At 47.1% G+C, this 17,551-nt stretch overlaps 2 protein-coding genes across 10 annotated transcripts in view; one reads left to right on the top strand and one right to left on the bottom strand.

The window, feature by feature from the left end:
- Positions 1 to 60: 60 nt before the first annotated feature.
- On the top strand, positions 61 to 5,521 carry LOC136993221 (2-epi-5-epi-valiolone synthase-like). Its single transcript, XM_067303659.1, is given in 7 exon segments — positions 61 to 230; positions 2,436 to 2,995; positions 2,998 to 3,047; positions 4,510 to 4,586; positions 4,588 to 4,735; positions 5,337 to 5,406; positions 5,409 to 5,521. Coding segments are annotated over 7 exon segments (1,188 nt in total).
- A 5,002-nt stretch (positions 5,522 to 10,523) lies between these two features.
- MITF (melanocyte inducing transcription factor) overlaps positions 10,524 to 17,551 on the bottom strand; it is a 112,704-nt gene continuing 105,676 nt past the window's right edge. For all 9 annotated transcript variants that reach the window (XM_067303468.1, XM_067303470.1, XM_067303472.1 and 6 more), the window contains 2 exons: positions 16,962 to 17,109; positions 10,524 to 14,474 (listed from right to left, as the gene is read on the bottom strand). In XM_067303468.1, coding sequence (XP_067159569.1) covers positions 14,073 to 14,474; positions 16,962 to 17,109 — 550 coding nt within the window. In that variant the 3' untranslated portion in view covers positions 10,524 to 14,072. The remainder of the gene's footprint in view (positions 14,475 to 16,961; positions 17,110 to 17,551) is intronic.

Below are 17,551 nucleotides of genomic sequence, written 5' to 3'. Positions count from 1 at the left end.
CATCTCAAATCACCCAGTTAGGTGCAATCTCTTAGCATGGAGATTTTACCTTCGAGAAAAATGCCGGTGTCTGAAGAGGTCTTCGCAACAACTGCCCCAGCAGCCCTGCCGGAGAGGCCCCGGCAGACGGACTTCCAGCTCATGTGAGTCAAAAGCACGCGGTGCTGAATCAAGAAGGGAGAAGCCTTATCCGACTGCAAGGGCAAGATAACTCTCTCTGAAGCTAAGATGTAAGTATAGGAACCCACTGTTAATTCATGATTACACTGGACGACTCTAGTTAGCCATATTGCTTTCTCTTGCCGCTGGGCCACATCTCAGGTGGAAGACGTTCTCGCACGCTGTTGCGACTGAAGCCCACCACCATTAAGTGTACGTTCCCAGCCACAGCTCATCCTGCCGGGCGTCTAAACGGGGGCAAGTGTGGCAGCACAGCTAAGGTGGCTGCCATTCTGCTTGGCACAGATAGGTCCAGTCACAGAGGATGTTTTATCAACAGCATGAATTTTATTCATATTGTAGATGGGGAGTTTCTTTAAACCTCTGAAAAACCTGTGCGGAACTTCTGAATGCTGCACTTGGACTTTTTTATTTTTCCTGTGCACACATGTATTCTTTGCATGCAAAAGCTCACACACAGTCATATGAGAAGGATGCATTTATAGAGAGGCAGTTTCAGGTAAATGAAATGCCTAGATGGAAAAAATAAACACAGTAGTAAAAGTCACTGACAGGAGCAAAAGCATAGCACATTTTTCAAACTGTGGAAGTCATCTAACGCTACTTCAGACAGAGGAGAGAGACAAGTTTTCCCCCAGAGAGAAATACAGCTCTTTGAGATATTACATCTCTCCAGTTAATTATCCTTTAATCACAGGATCCCCCTTTTCATTAGAACACGGTGTCCCCTTTGGTGATGCAATCCTCCTTAACAGGGCTGTATTTTGCATATCTTTTTTTTCCCAGTATTTGTAATATTCATGTTTTAATACCATCAAGTCTAACTGTCTTCTCAGCCAGGTCAGTGGGTTCGTCACCACAATGGTATGTTCAGCCTCAAATTCACTTGCATTTTCATACAGCAGGTGCACAGCAATAGGTGCTAGCTGTTGTGCTGGCCAACACACAAAACTGATTCCACTAAGCAACATTTAAAATGTTCCTATCTCTTAAGGGTTACATCCTGGAGATGGATGCACATACAGTTAAGTTACAGCTATAATGCATTATGATGTCCGCAATGATGCTTGTTGTAATATTGCATTTTAAAAGCCCAGAAGAAATTTTCTGGAAGGCATAAATCCCCACCTTTTTTGTTCAACTCCTACAAAAGTTAGGACCAGATTTAAAGACAATTTGGTATCAAAGAAATCAGAAAAACACCTAGTTAGACCTATAAGAGGAAGTGGAGGTACGTGTAAAAGGAAATTTGATTGCCAGCGAGCCATCTGTTCATTCAAAAAATAAGGTGAAGGTTCACAGAAACTTTCAATTTTTATCCAAACACAGCTCAAGAAGAGGTTTCATATAAAATACATTGAGGGGGTTAATTCTGTCTTTTTTTTTTCTATCTCTTTCAATTTCTTTTCTCAATTTCCAACAAAGTAAAAAAGCCAGAAGAAACCTACAAATTGTTTTTCCCTGGCACCCACCTCCCAAAAGGAAAAGTAATAACTAGATTACTGTGTGGTTTCTTCGCTGTTTTAGCCATATACTATATACTATATGCCATCTTTATAAGATTTTGTTTATCCTTTAAAACTCCAGTGGGCTCAGCCCAGTATGGAAATTTTTCCCAACTCTCAAATCATTTTCTTTTTCCCGCCTGGGAACACTTCCTCTTTCTATCATATCTCTTTTGAGATAAGGTGACCCCCAATTCCAACTGGAGGGTTGTAGAGATACGATTTTGTAGTGTGTGCGCAGGCATGCGTAGACACACAGACAGGAATAAATCAATTCTATTCACCCAGATCTACTGGGCAGTAGACATTTGCTTCTTAGACGCTTTGAAAAACTTTGACAATTTCTTCTCCATGCCCTTTCGGAAAGCTGAAACGATTGGTCTAAGGTTTTCTACTGTTTTATTGACAAAGGAGTAAATTAGGAGGGAAACGATTTACCTCTCCAGCCATGCAAGGTCTCCGTTATATCTTTATCGTGTAGATGTTAAGCCATTTGACTTTTCATTGAAACGCGGGTGGGCCACTCCAGTGCTGAAGCAAGGCAGCTCTTAATATGTATCTTCCACCACCCCAGGTCCCCCTGAGAGTCTGTTGTGAAGACCTGCACCGCCTTCACAGAGAAGTGGCTAACCCTAAAGGGAAACTGCATGATCCCAGGCCCTGGTGGCTAGATCCTTAAACTAATTCAGGCGCACAAAGTACAAAAGGAGAATACAATGATTTCAAACTGTGTTTTCTGATCCTTGGCAGAGGTGAATGTGTTTCCGAAGGCGGGATTTCCTGGACGATTGAAGCTCCCATCTATTTTTGCTACAAAGTGGTAGAGACGTACAACATTTTGGATCCCTCTAACACCACTCTCCTTTGGGGTCACATTACTGTCCCCCAGCAACTAGAGCTGGCCACCAGTAGCAAAATGAAGCTGAGGCGTTTTATTGTCATGGATGAAGTAGTCGATGACCTTTATGGCTCCAAAGTGAGACAGTACTTCGAAGAGAATAACATTCAATACAAAATCCTTGCCCTGCCTACCACCAAAGAAACGAAATCCATGGATTTGGTCTTGAACATCTTGCAAGAAGTTCAGACCTTCAGCATTGACAGGCAAACAGAGCCCATCATCGCCATCAGAGGAGGAGTTTGCCTGGATATTGTAGGGCTCGCAGTGTCGCTCTACAGAAGACGCACCCCCACCCTCCTGTCCTACATTGACGCCAGTGTGAGGGCAAAGAATGGGGTGAATTTCCTCCAGTGCAAGAACAAGCTTGGAGGCTACACTCCTCCAGTAGCTAGTTTTCTGGATAGATCCTTCAAAGTATTCCTCGGCGACACATCTCCAATGGCCTTGATGAAATTTTAAAGGTCTGAGCTTTTTGCAGCTGCAGTTTTTAAATCTGAAGCATTGGGGAGCTCTCCATTGGCATCCATGGCCTTGTATAAATTGCCTTATAGATACTAGAGGTGGGCCTTCAAGGCTACTTTGGTACTATCAACTCTTATTGAGCTCATATATATATTTTACAACTTCCAGACTTGTTAAAACATCCCTTACGTATCATGCTTAGTGCTAATTCTGTAAACACCAAAACTCAAGGCCAGATGCAGGCAAAGGGCAGAACCAGGGAAGAAAGCAGCTTCCTATTCAGACTGATCCACAGCACACTTAAATAAACTGATGTCAGAGAATTTGAGGCTTACTATATTAGGGATTGTTCATAATCTGCAAGATCATTTTTGCAGCTACCTCACGAGGTACATCAAATGGGGTCAATCAATCTCCTGTGAGACAAATTCGACTTCTAAAAATACCAGTGGAAGCGCACAGTAAATGGTTTTATGCCTGAAGAGAACTTTTGATAAAGCAGACTTCAAGCTATTTAAATGTATTAAATATGAATTCATCAGCAGCACTCTTGGGTGCTTGTGCAGTGCAAACTCCCCAGGGTACCTGGGGGCGGCTGGCAGGCACCAAGGACTGGTCGCTGTTCCCCATTGAAAGGGGAGCTTAATGCTAGAATCAAGGGGTGAACAAATCCATTCTTGTAATAACAAAACCCTTCTGAACCCTCATATTCCCCATATCATGGTTCTTTCCCACCTTCCCTCCTACAAAACGCAATCCCAAGGGCTAGGTGTGAGTTATCCTGGGGATGCCCACCGTTCAGCTGAAGCAATCCTGATTTTACAAGCAGGTACACAGATAGTCAAAGCCCATTACAAACTACCTGCTGGGCTGCTGGAGCCTGTAGAAAACCCACAGGGTGGTTAGGGTTGGCTGGCAGTGAGGGTACTCGTCCTGCAGCGTTCCCATCATCTCTGCCATTTTGCCACAGCCCCACTGGGCATTTCCACACTCCTTTTTGCTTACATCTTCACTTACCATAGGTGACAACAACATGTATAACACCACCAAGTCATATTCCCTAGAGACTCAGAGGAGAGAGGCTTGCATGCAGGTTACCATGTCAGAAAGCAAGAACACACTGAATCCCATATAAATTTGCTAAAATACAAGCATAGGAGGAACATCTCCCGAATGGGGACCAAACTGCAGGATGGTATCTGCTGAATATACCACAAACCTGTACTTCCTCCCTACTCCTGCAGCCCCATGCACATGCTAACCAGAAACTGTGCCTACAGAAATATTTTTTTCAAATTGCATAGGTAGAACTTGCCCTCACACCAAGCAAGTACAGGAATTTCTTTGCTAGCGCACACCATTATATTATAGTCCAGTCTATTGAAACACTCAAAGTTTTCAACAGCATGTACAAGGATCACATAATTATTTTCAACTACATTTTTATGCTCTTTTTCCTAGATGGCACTCATGAAACACAAAGGGTTGTCTGACTTGCTCAAGAGCCATGGAAAATACTCTCTGGACACCAAGTTTCAGTGACTCTGCCGGCCGTGGGGATGCTGCACTCCAGACCACCAGAATTGCCATCGAAACCATGTTGGAAGAGTTGGCTCCCAGTCTCTGGGAGGATGGTCTGGACAGATGGGTTGATTTTGGTCACCTTATAAGCCCAGAGCTGGAAATGGTGAGTGACAGACTTTATATTGCAACATCTGTCCAAAAAAAAAAAGTTTTCAATAAGCATCATGAAAAAATCACATGTCCATCCATGTTTCATATTTAGACCAAAAGCCTCACATTTTTTTCTTTACTAGACATTTAGACATTTTCCAAATCACAAAGGACATCAGATTTCAGGGAAGCCCCTAGACATCACCATAACATGACCAACAACATGAGCTATTACAGTGCAAATATTGCAAAGCATGAAGACCATAGGCCTTATTACACGGGAGAAATTGCCGCTGAGGAATGAGGGGGGAGGACTAGACCTTATGCAAAATTCAGAGGTTTTTTTCTCCATCCCATTGTGCTCTTCGTCAGCAATGTGAATAGGAGAAGAATTAGATTCTGGGTCTCTATGGGAGATTTTACATGCAATTAATCATGTGTAAAAGAGATCTTCCTCTGCGACCCATAAATCATAAGATCCTAATATCTAGCACATTCCTGCTTCTACTGCTGTGAGCTGAATATTAATTTTCATGAGTACTTTTAGAAAAAAACCTAATTATTTACTGCCTGCGAACCCTTTTCCTCCCCCATCTGCCTTTGTTGTGTTTCAGCAGGTTTTACCATTGCTGATGCATGGGGAGGCCGTGAACATCGAGATGGCGTTCGTGATCTACGTGGCCTACGCCGGGGGCTCCTCACCCCCGCGGAGAAGGAGCAGCTCACCCAGTGCACGGCGGGGCTCTCGCGAGGGCGCCTGCCCTGGGCTGGGCCGGGGTTTTGGAGAGGGGATGCTTGAAGCGAGGGAGCCCCCAGGAGCGGGACCGCAATGGGCAGCGGCTGCCCGGGCTGGAGCATCTCCCGGCACCTGCAGCCCCGGAGGCCCGGCCCTGGACCTGAGCGCCGGCGAGCTTGGCCAGAGCCCTTTTGCAAGGGGCAGCGGGCTTTGGGGCAAGCCCTTGCAATACAGTCCTCTGGAAAATACCATTTTCCGCCCCCTCTAGAAATTTATCTATTCCTTTTCTGGTTGCAGCTGTCCCAAAAGGCTTCCAGGGCGTGGGGGCAGGAGGTAACAACCCCACCGAGGAGGGGGCGATACTACACCAGGAAACCTGCCCCGCGGTCCTGTGGTTGCACGTTTCTGGACTTAATTGTGCTTCTCTTAAAATCTCAATAAACCTGCCGAGAGGCAGGATCCTCCCCTTGGGTCTAGCCACCAGAACTCAGTTAAGGACTGAGATCTAATTAAACGCTTTATGATCGACCAGTTCACTCGGGAAACGTTACAAACCTTGCAGGACGTTATGGCAGCTGGCAGCCTAACTGCAGCGCTCTGGCAAACAGACCACGGAGCGAGAGCGAGACACCTCCTCTGCTATACTCGAAAATATTTTAGAATAACCCCTGAGAAAAAGAGGTTAGCCGGTTACCATGCCTAGGAATAATGCTTAAAAGCTAAGTTATGTCTCTCCAATACCTGGGGCAGAACGTTCTTACACATAAGACATAGAAACCTATATAAAAGCAACACATAAGACGAGGCTGCAATGTCTCACACCGGTATCCATCCAGACCTTTCCCGCCAGGCTCAGCCTCGGCTTTCACAGGGACGCAGACCCCTGCAAACTGCTCGGGGAGTCACTCGCCCTCCTGCTAAATCCACGCCGGAGCGTGGACGAACGAGCCCGGACGAACGCTCCTGCCCTGCCCTGCGCGCGGGGCGGCTCGGTGCCCAAAGCGAGCAGCCACGACTGAATTTTAAAGAAAACGAATGTAGTAGCACCTGTGAAACCGTATAAACCCCGGAGCTGCGTGGAGCAAGAAGAACATTGGCTTCTGACCCGAACTACTCATTTCAAACGCTCTATTCGAAAGGAAACACGCTGGACCTGCAGAGTCCCCAGCGAGCGAGCGCCAACAAGCAGAACCACCAGAGCGCTGCAGCGTATTTCTCAGTAAGCGGTAATTTCTCTCCATACTACAGCAAGGGATTTTTTCCCCCCCATCAGCAGATACAATATAAAAGTTGCATAAAAGAGGTAAAGTAGGCTATCCACCTCACCATTTTGGGCAGTCTGAGTTCTTTCCTTTTGCTCAGCTCATTCGAACCAGCGAGAACGGGGGCGCAGCCGTTTCAGCCGTCGCCCTCGGGCAGAAGGAGCGACACAGGAGCGGTCGCGCAGTCCCGGGGGGCGACGTCGACCAGCCCGCGGCGGGACACGCGCCGACCGCGAAAACTTCCAGGCGACGGGCTCCTTCTCCCTGGAGGCCGAACCAGGAGAATCGCAATAACAAACAGCCTTTGAATTAATTTACAGCACCTATTATTGCAGCATTAGTATTATTTTTTTCCTTAAGTCGCACCGGTTTGTGCTGATGCGCCGGCTTCTACGTCGCTGAAGTAATAAAAGCTATCAAAAAAGTTTTAAAATGCCAATGCCATGGCTGCGTGCAGCGTATGGACGAGGATATTGGCACGTGCTAGAGCGCAAACCTCCCTGGAAGAGCAGCCAGCCGGTGGGAGGACAAGTTTTTGGAGGGCATTTTTTTTTAAGAGGGGATTTTGCTTTTATTTCTTCGCCCCAGAAGGATACCAGCGGCTTTGGCACCGTGCACGGAGCGGCGAAAGCGAAGGGCTAACGGCAGCAAAAGGCGACCGGCTCAGCACAGCAATACCAAAACCAACCCGAACGAGCGCCTCCCACCCCCGCGGGCACGTCTTGCCCCCGTCCGGAGGCCAATTAAGGGCGCAATTAGGACTGAAAAGCGAACGCCTGACTATTATTTTTTTCCCACCCTTCCTGCTACCTCAGGTGACAGAATACAATCAACCTCTGACACGCTTGGTTGCTTAGTAGCAGACAGCCTCATTTTTAATTATATATTAAAATATGCTAAAGAACATAAAACGGCGGTGTGACTAATACGTGTGTATCAAGAAAGGCATATGACAGCAACTAAATTGCCTTAGTGTCTGATAAAGAGTGCCTCTGCCAGGCTTGTCACCAAAAGATCAAGGGAAGGAGGTGCAAAGTATTATTAATAAAACAGTGACTTTTTAAAATACACCTCATTGTTTGCAGTGCTTTTTTTTTTTTTTTTAAGACGTCTAGCATGAATTCAATTCTTTTCCATTTATTCAGCTTTAATTCCTTCTTTTCAAATGGAGCTATTATCATTAGGCCTAAAATCTCTGCTTATTTTCTTATTACCTCCAATAAAGTATTACTCCAAAGAGGAAACTGGAAAGCGGCACGGGATCCAGCCGCGTTCTCCGCAGTGCAAGTTCTTTACGGATTTGTTGGAACAAAATTACTAAGCCGTGAGAGGACGAGAAACTGTTTTATTATTTGCATGTTCTGAAGTCACTTCTTCTGCAACTCTCTGCTCTACAAACTGCTTTTCAGCTGCCTTCAGGGGGGGAAAAAAAAGAAAAAAAAAGAAAAAAAAAGACGACGGGCTCCGATATGTTTTAGCGAAGGAGCAGCTAAGCAGTTACAGCTTGGGTCCAGTCAACAGCAGCGCTCAATACACCCCACGTTAAACGAGAATCAGGCCAGAGGTCTTCAACAGATGCTAACGGATTTTGACTGAATATAGTTAAAGCGGCTAAACAGACCTCGCCGAACACGACGGCAATTGCGCTGCTCTTGCCCAACGCGCAGCACGTGCTTCACCGCTCCCCGCGCGCCTGCCGCGAGCTCTTCCCCTTGGGGTAGATGACGCGCCGCGTCCAGCCAAAACCCCTTGCAAAATTACGGCGCTGAACCATGACACGCGCTACAGCGGCGCCAGCTCCCCGGCACGCCGCGCTGCCCCCGCGCCGGGACGCGGCCGCGAGCTTTAACGCGGTGGGATTAACCCAGCGCCACCAGCTCGCGCAGCCCCTCTCCCTCGCGCCCCCCCGGCCCCCAAACCCGAGCGCCGCCCGCGCCTCGAGAGGGGGCTGCCGGCTGCTCCCCGGGAGCATCCCGCCGCCGAAGGCTTCCCGCTCCCGCGGCGCAGGGGGGAAAGCCACGGAAAGGGACGCTCGCGTGGAGAGCTGCCCCCGAAGGCAGCAAAAGCGGAGCGGTTGCACGGATGCGGCTCCGACGGGAGCCGCGGACCCAGCACAGCCCCGCCACCAGCGCCGCCAGCCAAGCACGCGTCTGCCCTAGCCCAGAAGCCAGGATTCACGCCTGTGCCTTTGCTTTAATAAATCCGGGCAACTTTTTCAAGCTGCAGTTTTAAGAGCGTGCATTTCAAAACCGCTCGAGAACACAGCGTAATCGGCTTTGAGCGCAGACCCAAACCAGATGCGGCGGCAGGAGGAACGGCAGCCGCCGAAGCTGCCGAGGCAGAGAAACGCGCCGGTCGTTCCCAGGCGCTTGGCGACGCTGGGCTCCGCGATCCGTCCCCTCTTCCCCATCGACGGAGCGCGCGGCACGGCGACAGCGCAATGGGCCGATCCAGCCGGGCCGGCACGGCGAGGACCTCGGCAGCGCCGGCACGGGGCTTCCAAAGCAAACCAGACCCAAGCGGTTATTAAGTCCCTTTCCCATCCGCTTTCCTACCCTCCACGGAAAGCTTCAGGCACGCGCAAAAGAGAAAAGGTTGCTAACAAGAATCGCTACCGCTTCGTCACTGATACAGATTGTGGAAGTTCTTACAGCTTTTACGCCCATGATTGATTTTCTTCCCGCTCTTCACCTGGTTTTGCAATCAAGCCAAAAGGCCAGCAGAGCCGTTCCCACGGATATCGAGAATTCACCCCCAAAATACAACACCAGTAATATCGACTGCAGAAAGGAAAGCCAACCTACATATATAAGTTCAGTCCTAATTTAAAAACCATGTCCTGAGTTGCTAACAACGAGAATCTTACCGTTGTACCAAAATGCCACATTCTAACGCTGCCTTGGATTTCTCAAAGAAGAAACAGTGTTATACAATGACTGCTGAAAGCACCTTCTAGAGGCTTTAACTCAAATGTTTTATAGAAAAGGGGTGCAGGTCTTCTCTACAGCATTCATGGCAAAGCCAGGTATCGTTACTCAGAATTATTATTGCTTTTTTAAAATAGAGCGATGCAGGACACCTAGTGCTTTTCAATTGCAGGCTTTTGTTTTGTTTTTAATTAACAAATATTTTCTACTCCTAACAATATCAGATTTTTAAAAGACCCAGGCCAATTTCAAAAGACACGAGCCAATCAAAACTTCTGGTCACAATTTGTTGCAATTGAATATATTTAGGGCTTAAAAACATGCAGTAGCGCATGTTCCCCACCACTGCTGCTGCAGCAATGTCCACAGATGAGGCGAGGACTCCACGGCACGTGAGCACACCAAGAGCGAGCGCCAAGGAACGAGACCGCACTAGATGAGGACAACGAAGAAACAGAAAAATAATGAAGATGGGAAGACAAAACAGCAAACCCCTGCCTGGCCCCTCACCAGATCAGAAGCAACGGCTTGCACGAGCTCGGGATAAGGAAGTTTGGGGAGGAAGGACTCGGAGGGCGTGAGGAAAGGGAGGACCCGGACTGCCACGTGCAGAGGTCAATTAGAGACGGCAGCGGGGTGGTTCTGGCTAGGGCTGTTGGATGGTAGGTGACCTCGCAGGAGCGAGGGGCTCCCCGCGAGCAGAGGACAACTAGACAGCTCTGGGGCGACCAGAATTACGGACTCTTACTCCAGGTCAGGAACATGGACACGTCCATCACCAAGTCACAAACACAGCAGCACTGCCGGGACTTCAGATACACACACACAAAAACACCAAGATTCACTTACACTGAAAACGAGTGGCTTACACAGACGTATGTGAAAAACCAAATGCTTTAATCCATCTATCAAGAACAACAGTTCAAATTATTTCATTGGATACATTAATATCGATCCATAATTTACAGTGCTATGGACCATACACAAATTATTGCTGCAGTCAACAGCAGATGAATATCAACATTACAGTACCAAGCATCATAGCAAGAGGCAGTAATTAATGTCACTTTTTCAAGAAATATAGGTATTTATACTATTATCAACATCAGCTTCCCCCCCAGTGCATTTTATGTCAAACAAATAAACGTAAGTGCATTATTTTGTGCTTTGTGCTTTCCTTGTGTACCTTCTTTTTGCTTTTACAGGTTGTACAGTTTAATATTGCTTTGTAGGCCAAAAGCAGTAAGGAAGAACTTCATGGTACTCTGCACGTTTGTGTTTGTCTCGTGGTTTTGGCAAAAGTGAGAGTTATTCGGTATCCTACCAAGGTCAGGTAAGCCACAGCCGGTCCAGCGCCAGGCAAAAGACACTGTCATCAGACAGCCGGACTGGGCAACGCTTCTGTCCATCTCGCTCCACCTTGCGCATCCAGACCCTGCCTCAAACCCCAAACCCCACGTAAAGCACCGCGATACACAAGAGAGCGAAGACGCCTGGAATCGGTACGGCCCTGTATTTCCAGGGGTGTCCCGACTATCACGCCAAAACGTCTCCTCGCAGAAGAGGAGTAAACTCGGAGAAGGGCTGTGGCCTACGGAAACACGGGATGAGACAGCGAACGGGCCACAGCCGAGTCGTGCGTCACCTTAGAGGAGCACAACCCACTGAGCGGCGTTACGGGACGCACAACGTACGGCTGCTGGGGGCCACGGCAACTTGTATCAAGAAGTCCAGCTCTTGACACAACATTCGTTTTCTTGAATTCAAAGTCATCTCCGCACAGCATGCGGCCAAAATCGGAAGTCGTGGCTGTCAGCGAGTACCAGTGGTTTCACGTAAGCTTGAGAAATATTCACATACCACAGTCCAGCCTTCAACTTCCGAACGGACAGCACAGGCATCAAACCAAAAACCTTATTCAGTGGTTTTCAAAGTCAGCGCGCGTAGCCTGGTCCTGCTGCACCATGCCGCAGAGCCGTCCCTCTTCAGTAGGAAGGGCGACGCCACCCCGTGTTACGGCTACGAGCGTTTTACAGCCCCGGTTGTCTTTGCCCGTCACCATTAACACCCCGCGGCAGCACGCCGGGCTTCGCGCCAGCCGGGCTCGGTTGCTTTGCAGAGGATCGGAGCAGAAAGCGCCTGCCTGCGCCGTGCACCACGCCGGGCCACGGTGCACCCCAGGGGCTCGCCCGTCCCGTCCCGGGCACGGCTCCGTCCCGCCTAGCAAGGACACGCTCAAGCAAACTCCTGCTCTTCCTTCAAAAAAGCAACAGCCCGGCGATTGCATCAACGCTAACCTACAACTCGCGGCTCCAGCGGACACGACAACCGGAGAGCGGCGCCAGCGGAGACCCCTGGGCACCGAAGCTGAAAGCCGCAGCCTGCCAACATGCCGAGCCGGCGCCTCGCGGAGCGGGACCAGCCGCCGGCTGCCCGCGGATCCTCCCGCGGGAAGCGCTCGCGGCAGAGCGCGATCAGCCTCCCCGAAGGCCACCGCGACTCCCAGCGTCTTCAGCTGCCCCACCACTACCAAATTCACATTTCGTTTCTGAACACTGTAACTGTTGTGACCAAGGTTTCCTTATAAAGCCTGCCAAACTGGCACTCAAGTCGCTACCTGTTTTTTTTTTTTTTTTTTAATTACATATAATTTCCAGTGCAGCACACAGGAGAACGGGAAGCTCTTGTTTTCTCTATGTAGGCACCATGCCACACTTCAGTTTCCTAGAAAAGATCACCCTAAAGCCTTCTCCCACGCCACACTTCAGTCAGTGCTAGTCCAGGAAGACTACAACTAGAATTTAAGGCACTTCATTCTGAATGAGATATGCTTGCCTGCCACTTGCAAGTCAATTGTAGGCTGCTATGGAGAAATCCGTTCGATCCGTCTAGCTCATAACACCATACGTCATCTCTGTAAAACATCTAGGCTTGATAGAATACAAGTAAAACTACTGTTATTGCATAGGACTACACTTGAGTAGATAATGCACCAAACTACTTTTACAACATTGTTGCATGTTAAAAATTAATAACATTGTTATCAAGTAACAGTTATTTGCAGATACAGTAATTTACTCTTTTTTTTTCTTTTTTTAATGTCAGCCCCAGTGCTGAAATAAAACACAAATTACTATAACGGGTATATTAACTACATATTACTTTTCAAGCATATTACTACTTTTTCTGTATCACTAAAAATAAATATGTAAGTTCAGTTTTTCTACAGAGCTGTTTTGTTTATTACCTAATCTAAATTTGTACTCTATCTTAAATGTGTTTAAAAACATTTTCAAAGTGAGACTGTAATATACAAAATATTCTCAAAATCTCTCTTAAAACACAGAACCCTGCATAAAAGCTTCCTTTCAAGTGTTTACAAAGAACGCAGAAAACTTCCAATGAGTTTTTAAAATGTCAAAAAATTGTTGCAATATTAAGAGGCAAATTCTTACAAATGAAATACAAATATATTTAAAACAAAAAGTTGAGGATAACTAAGGAATCCATGCAAATCAAAATAAACTGTACAATGCAATTAAAAAAAAAAGTAAAGCCAATTAGATATGTACAACACAATGTGCCCAGTTGATAAAATGTATCAATTTTTGTCCAAAGAGTGTATACCAATTTACAGTGCTCCTTCTTCATTTGTTGGCAAACCATCATCGCATGTTACAAAACAAAACAAAAAAAAAAGAAAAACCTCGAACCATGATCAAAAGGAAAACCCAGACCAGCTCAGAGTGAAATTAAAGAGCACTCTGAGAAAGAGACTCGCATCTCCCTGCAATTTCTACTTCGTTTTCAGCAACAGCATCAAGAACATTTTATATCAGAATCAACACAATCAGGATGTTTCAACACTTTTTTTTTTGTCTGTATTCTGAGTGGAATAGTAATTTTTTTTTAAACACTTGTGATATAATGACCAAAGTTTGAGGGACACTGTATCTTTAAGGCAGCACTATTAAATCAACACAATTACAAAGCGGACTTTTTTGTTTTGGTTTCTTTACATTCTTTAACTTTACATTTTGTTTCCAAGTAAATAGGTTGCACAGAATTTACAGTTCTGCTATGCTCCCCTCCCCGCCCGAGTAGAAACACACTCTTCATGTGTAATTCTATTGCTTTGAGTAGATTTGACCAGTTCAAAGTTCTTGACGAATCCAGTTCACAGATACTGTACATATGCTGTACAATATTTTGGAGGCGTTGGTAGTTTTAAAATAGAATATACAAGTTTTCACAAAAAAATCTAAAAAAAAATTCTATATATAATATATACACACACGCACACACACTAGGCTACTGATGAAGCACAAGGAAAAAAAAAATCAAAAAAAATTCTACAAAAGGTAAATTATTTAATCTACTGATCAAGAAACGAAGCAGTTTATGAAAGGCCATGCCAAGTATCTGCTAACAGGGGTGATCGGTGTCCTCCATGCTCACGCTGCTCCGCCTGCTACTCGTCTTCGACGCTCCAGGAGACACGGAGGAAAGTAGTGGGTCAGTTACTCCAACAGGGGAGAGAGTATCGTCCATCAAGATATCTTCCAGTTTGGATCCGATTTTTGCAGGGACACTGTAAGTGCCAGCCGGTTCAGTCACGTTTCCCAGGTTGTCGCTGAACGTGATAGTACCGTCGGTGAGATCGAGGGTGGTGGTGCACGACAGATCGGCGTGGTGCTGCATGATGTCTTGGTTGCAGTTGTCCAGGACAGGCTCTTGCTTGATGACCCGGTTCACCATATCGGGGGAGCACAGGCCCGTTGATGGGACCAGAGAGAGTCCGTGCGCCCGAGCTTGCATCTCAAGTTCCTGCCGAGAAGGATAAGGGGCAACTTAAAAAGCACAAAAGCAAAAACTCATCTTACGTTGCTTACTGGGATTTACAGTTTCCTACTAATGGACACCAACCGTTTCCTCCCTTCCCAGCAGCGGCAAACCAAGGTGCAAGCAATGGTCTCCTGCCTCTCCTCGCCCCCTGCATACTTTCACCCTAGCCATGTTCTCCTGAAGAGCAGGAGGATGAACACCACCTACAAGCAGCACCTCGGAGGGAAGGTGACTGCTGAAGACACCTGCCGCTCTCAGTGACGATCCAGGAAGGCAGCACGACTGCCATGGAGGCAACAGTTTCCCCCCCTCCCATCAGTGCACTGTTCTGTTACTGCGCTATATATATATAATACATATTTTATAAAGCCTATCCAAATTGGTAAAAGTGTGAGAAAAGTTACTACAAATGACAGTTTTGGCCATACTACAGGCTACATTTAGAAACTGAAAAAAATGAAACAGCACAACAACAGCAGAACAATAACCTTAGTGCTTTAAAAAAAAAAAAAAATCCTATGAAGGCACAATATGTCTACGTGATGCTAACTGCTTCCTACTGAGACAGTGGAAAGGACACTTCCCACTCCACAGCTCTGCTAAAAATGCAGTTTGTTTCAAGCCAGAAGTCAGTCAAAACTGAACAACGACACTCCTGCACTAAGAAGATTCGACGAGAAATATGCAGGGAATTTATAGGAAGGCTTTAGGCTGTACATGCAGCCAGGATCCTTAGAATCTGCATGACAAGTTTAAATCCCACCTTCAAGTTTAATCACATTAGGGATGCATTTGACCGAAGACAGATAATAGAAGAACTTATTTAAGTGCCCTTTTCCAAATACAGCAGTAAGAGAGATGTTTTGATTCTACTTATGCATTAAATTAAGCAATCACAACAGTGTTGTGATTTCCTGGATATTCTTATCTCAGAGGTTGATTAGAAGCCTTTTTCCATTTTCAAGCTCAGACAACAAGCCTGTGAGGGCACATCACAAGATCAAGCAGGAAAATGGAACAGAAAGCATTTCTCCCACCAGCCAACATGACAGAATTACAATACACAGAGCCCCCTATTCTGTACTTAATCAGAATCAACACAAAAAAGGAAAATACAGACTTTCGGTTATTTTCTCCCAGATGTATTGTCCAGTATTCAAGGATCCATTTTTTACGCTGTTTTGATTGAAATAGGAGCCAGAGCAGATGGATAGTGCAAACGATGAGGGAAGATGCTTAAGTGACCTGACCTAACTTTGAAACAGCACTGCTTGATGCTGCTCTGCGGAAGAGTCGTGCCACTCTATCTCCTGCCTCTCGCAAACAGACTGCTCAGCACAGCACAAGAACGGCACTGAAGCACATCCCAGACTGCTCTATTTCAAAGCCATTTACTGCCACCCTTGACTCGGGTATTTCTAGCTTCGTTACCTGCTTCGTGGGTTACCGGTGCTGCGGTTCAGGGATCTCCAGTACGGAGCCCGGCACCACGCAACGTGCCTGCAGGACAGCCGAGCTGCGCTCGTGCCGCCGGGGAGTACCGACGTGCGGATGCCCGGGACCCACAGCCCGCTCCGTCGCAGCCTTCGTGATAGAGGGTCTTACACTTGATCCTACGCACATTTCTTGAATTACCCTTTTATGGAGAGGGCTGGATATCCAGCTGATGTTTGCCCTCTTGGAAAACAGAGTTGAGAGCAAAGGCTGCACAGGCTGCTAGGCTGTGTAAGGCTTCCTATCCAGTTTGGGGTGGGGAATTAATCCTACAAACTTCGAGGAACAGAGCAGGAGCAACCCTTGCTCTGTGGGTAAAGCAGCTCAACAGCCAGAGCTCTGGGCTGTCTTGTTGCCACAACTCTGGCAGTGCTCAGCACGCTCCTCTCCAACTGCTCTCCCAGAGAAACCAGGGCAGGCTCAACGTTAAATATAGCTGCCAGTCTCCACGATCCCTACGGGGAATTCAAGGGATGGTGTTGCAGAGCATCTGTCACCAAAACTGCTCCCCTCCCCACTTAGTCCTGCGAGCAATGTATACCCTGCACTAAAAAGCAGATGACAAACTCCTGCAGAGCATCAAGAAGAGAGAACAGGGAAAAGATGATTAACAAGTAGTCCATATCTGAAGTCTCAACTCCCTGAGTGTGGCACTACTCAGCAGAAAAAGAGTCTTCCCATGTACATCTTTATTTACTCTACAGTATGGTTTGCAAAACGATGTTGCTATAGTAGAACAAAAAAAGACCAGCTGTAAGCGCTTTTCTAGCATGTTGTGGATTTTTTTTTTTTTTTTTTTAACCAATGTATCTTATATTTTTCTGGAAGAACTCTGCACACATCTCAGCTCTGGTCACCATGAGTTAAAACAGTGGTTCCTTCTAACACACATTCCTACAAACACGCTTCAGTGACACCCGTTTGCAGTTACACGCTGCAACACCAAGAGCCTTCGCGGCTCATCTGTCGGCAAACCTGTATCCTGAGCAGCAGGTGCCTGTTGGCGTGTTCCAATTTCTTCTGCCTGTTCTCGAGTTCCTTGGTACGTTGCTGTTCTCTCTGCAGCTTGCGGATATAGTCAACCGACGCTTTTAAAATAGTTCCCTTATTCCAGCGCATATCCCTTGGAAATCAACACACAAAAAAAAAAAGAAGTTAGGGCTCTCGGTGAGGGTTTGTTTTATAGTCACGACCATCGCAGCAGCAGCTATGACGACACCTCAGGTTATACAACACCCGGCTAATATTTCTCGTTTTTTAGGCTTTTGAAACACGCTAGAGGGGGCCAGAGCACAGCCTACGAGGCGGGAGGCCGCAGCGAGCAGCGTCCCAGCCGAAGGGCACCGAGGCCGGCAGCAGCTCTGCGGCGCCGCGGGCTGCCCGGTGCCCCCCGAGGCGAGGCGGGTACGAACCCCTGCGCTCTGCCCCTTGGCACCAGCACCGGGCTGAGCGACTGGGGGCTCCTTTCATTGCCTTCTGCAAGGCTGCGTGACAAAAAGCAAAACCCAACAGAACTCCAAACCAACCACAAGACAGGTTTCTCAAGTGTCATATAGCAAGCTACC

This window comes from Apteryx mantelli, chromosome 12 (assembly GCF_036417845.1).
Source record: "Apteryx mantelli isolate bAptMan1 chromosome 12, bAptMan1.hap1, whole genome shotgun sequence".
Taxonomy (NCBI): domain Eukaryota; kingdom Metazoa; phylum Chordata; class Aves; order Apterygiformes; family Apterygidae; genus Apteryx; species Apteryx mantelli.
This window is presented reverse-complemented; position numbering and strand designations above follow the sequence as displayed.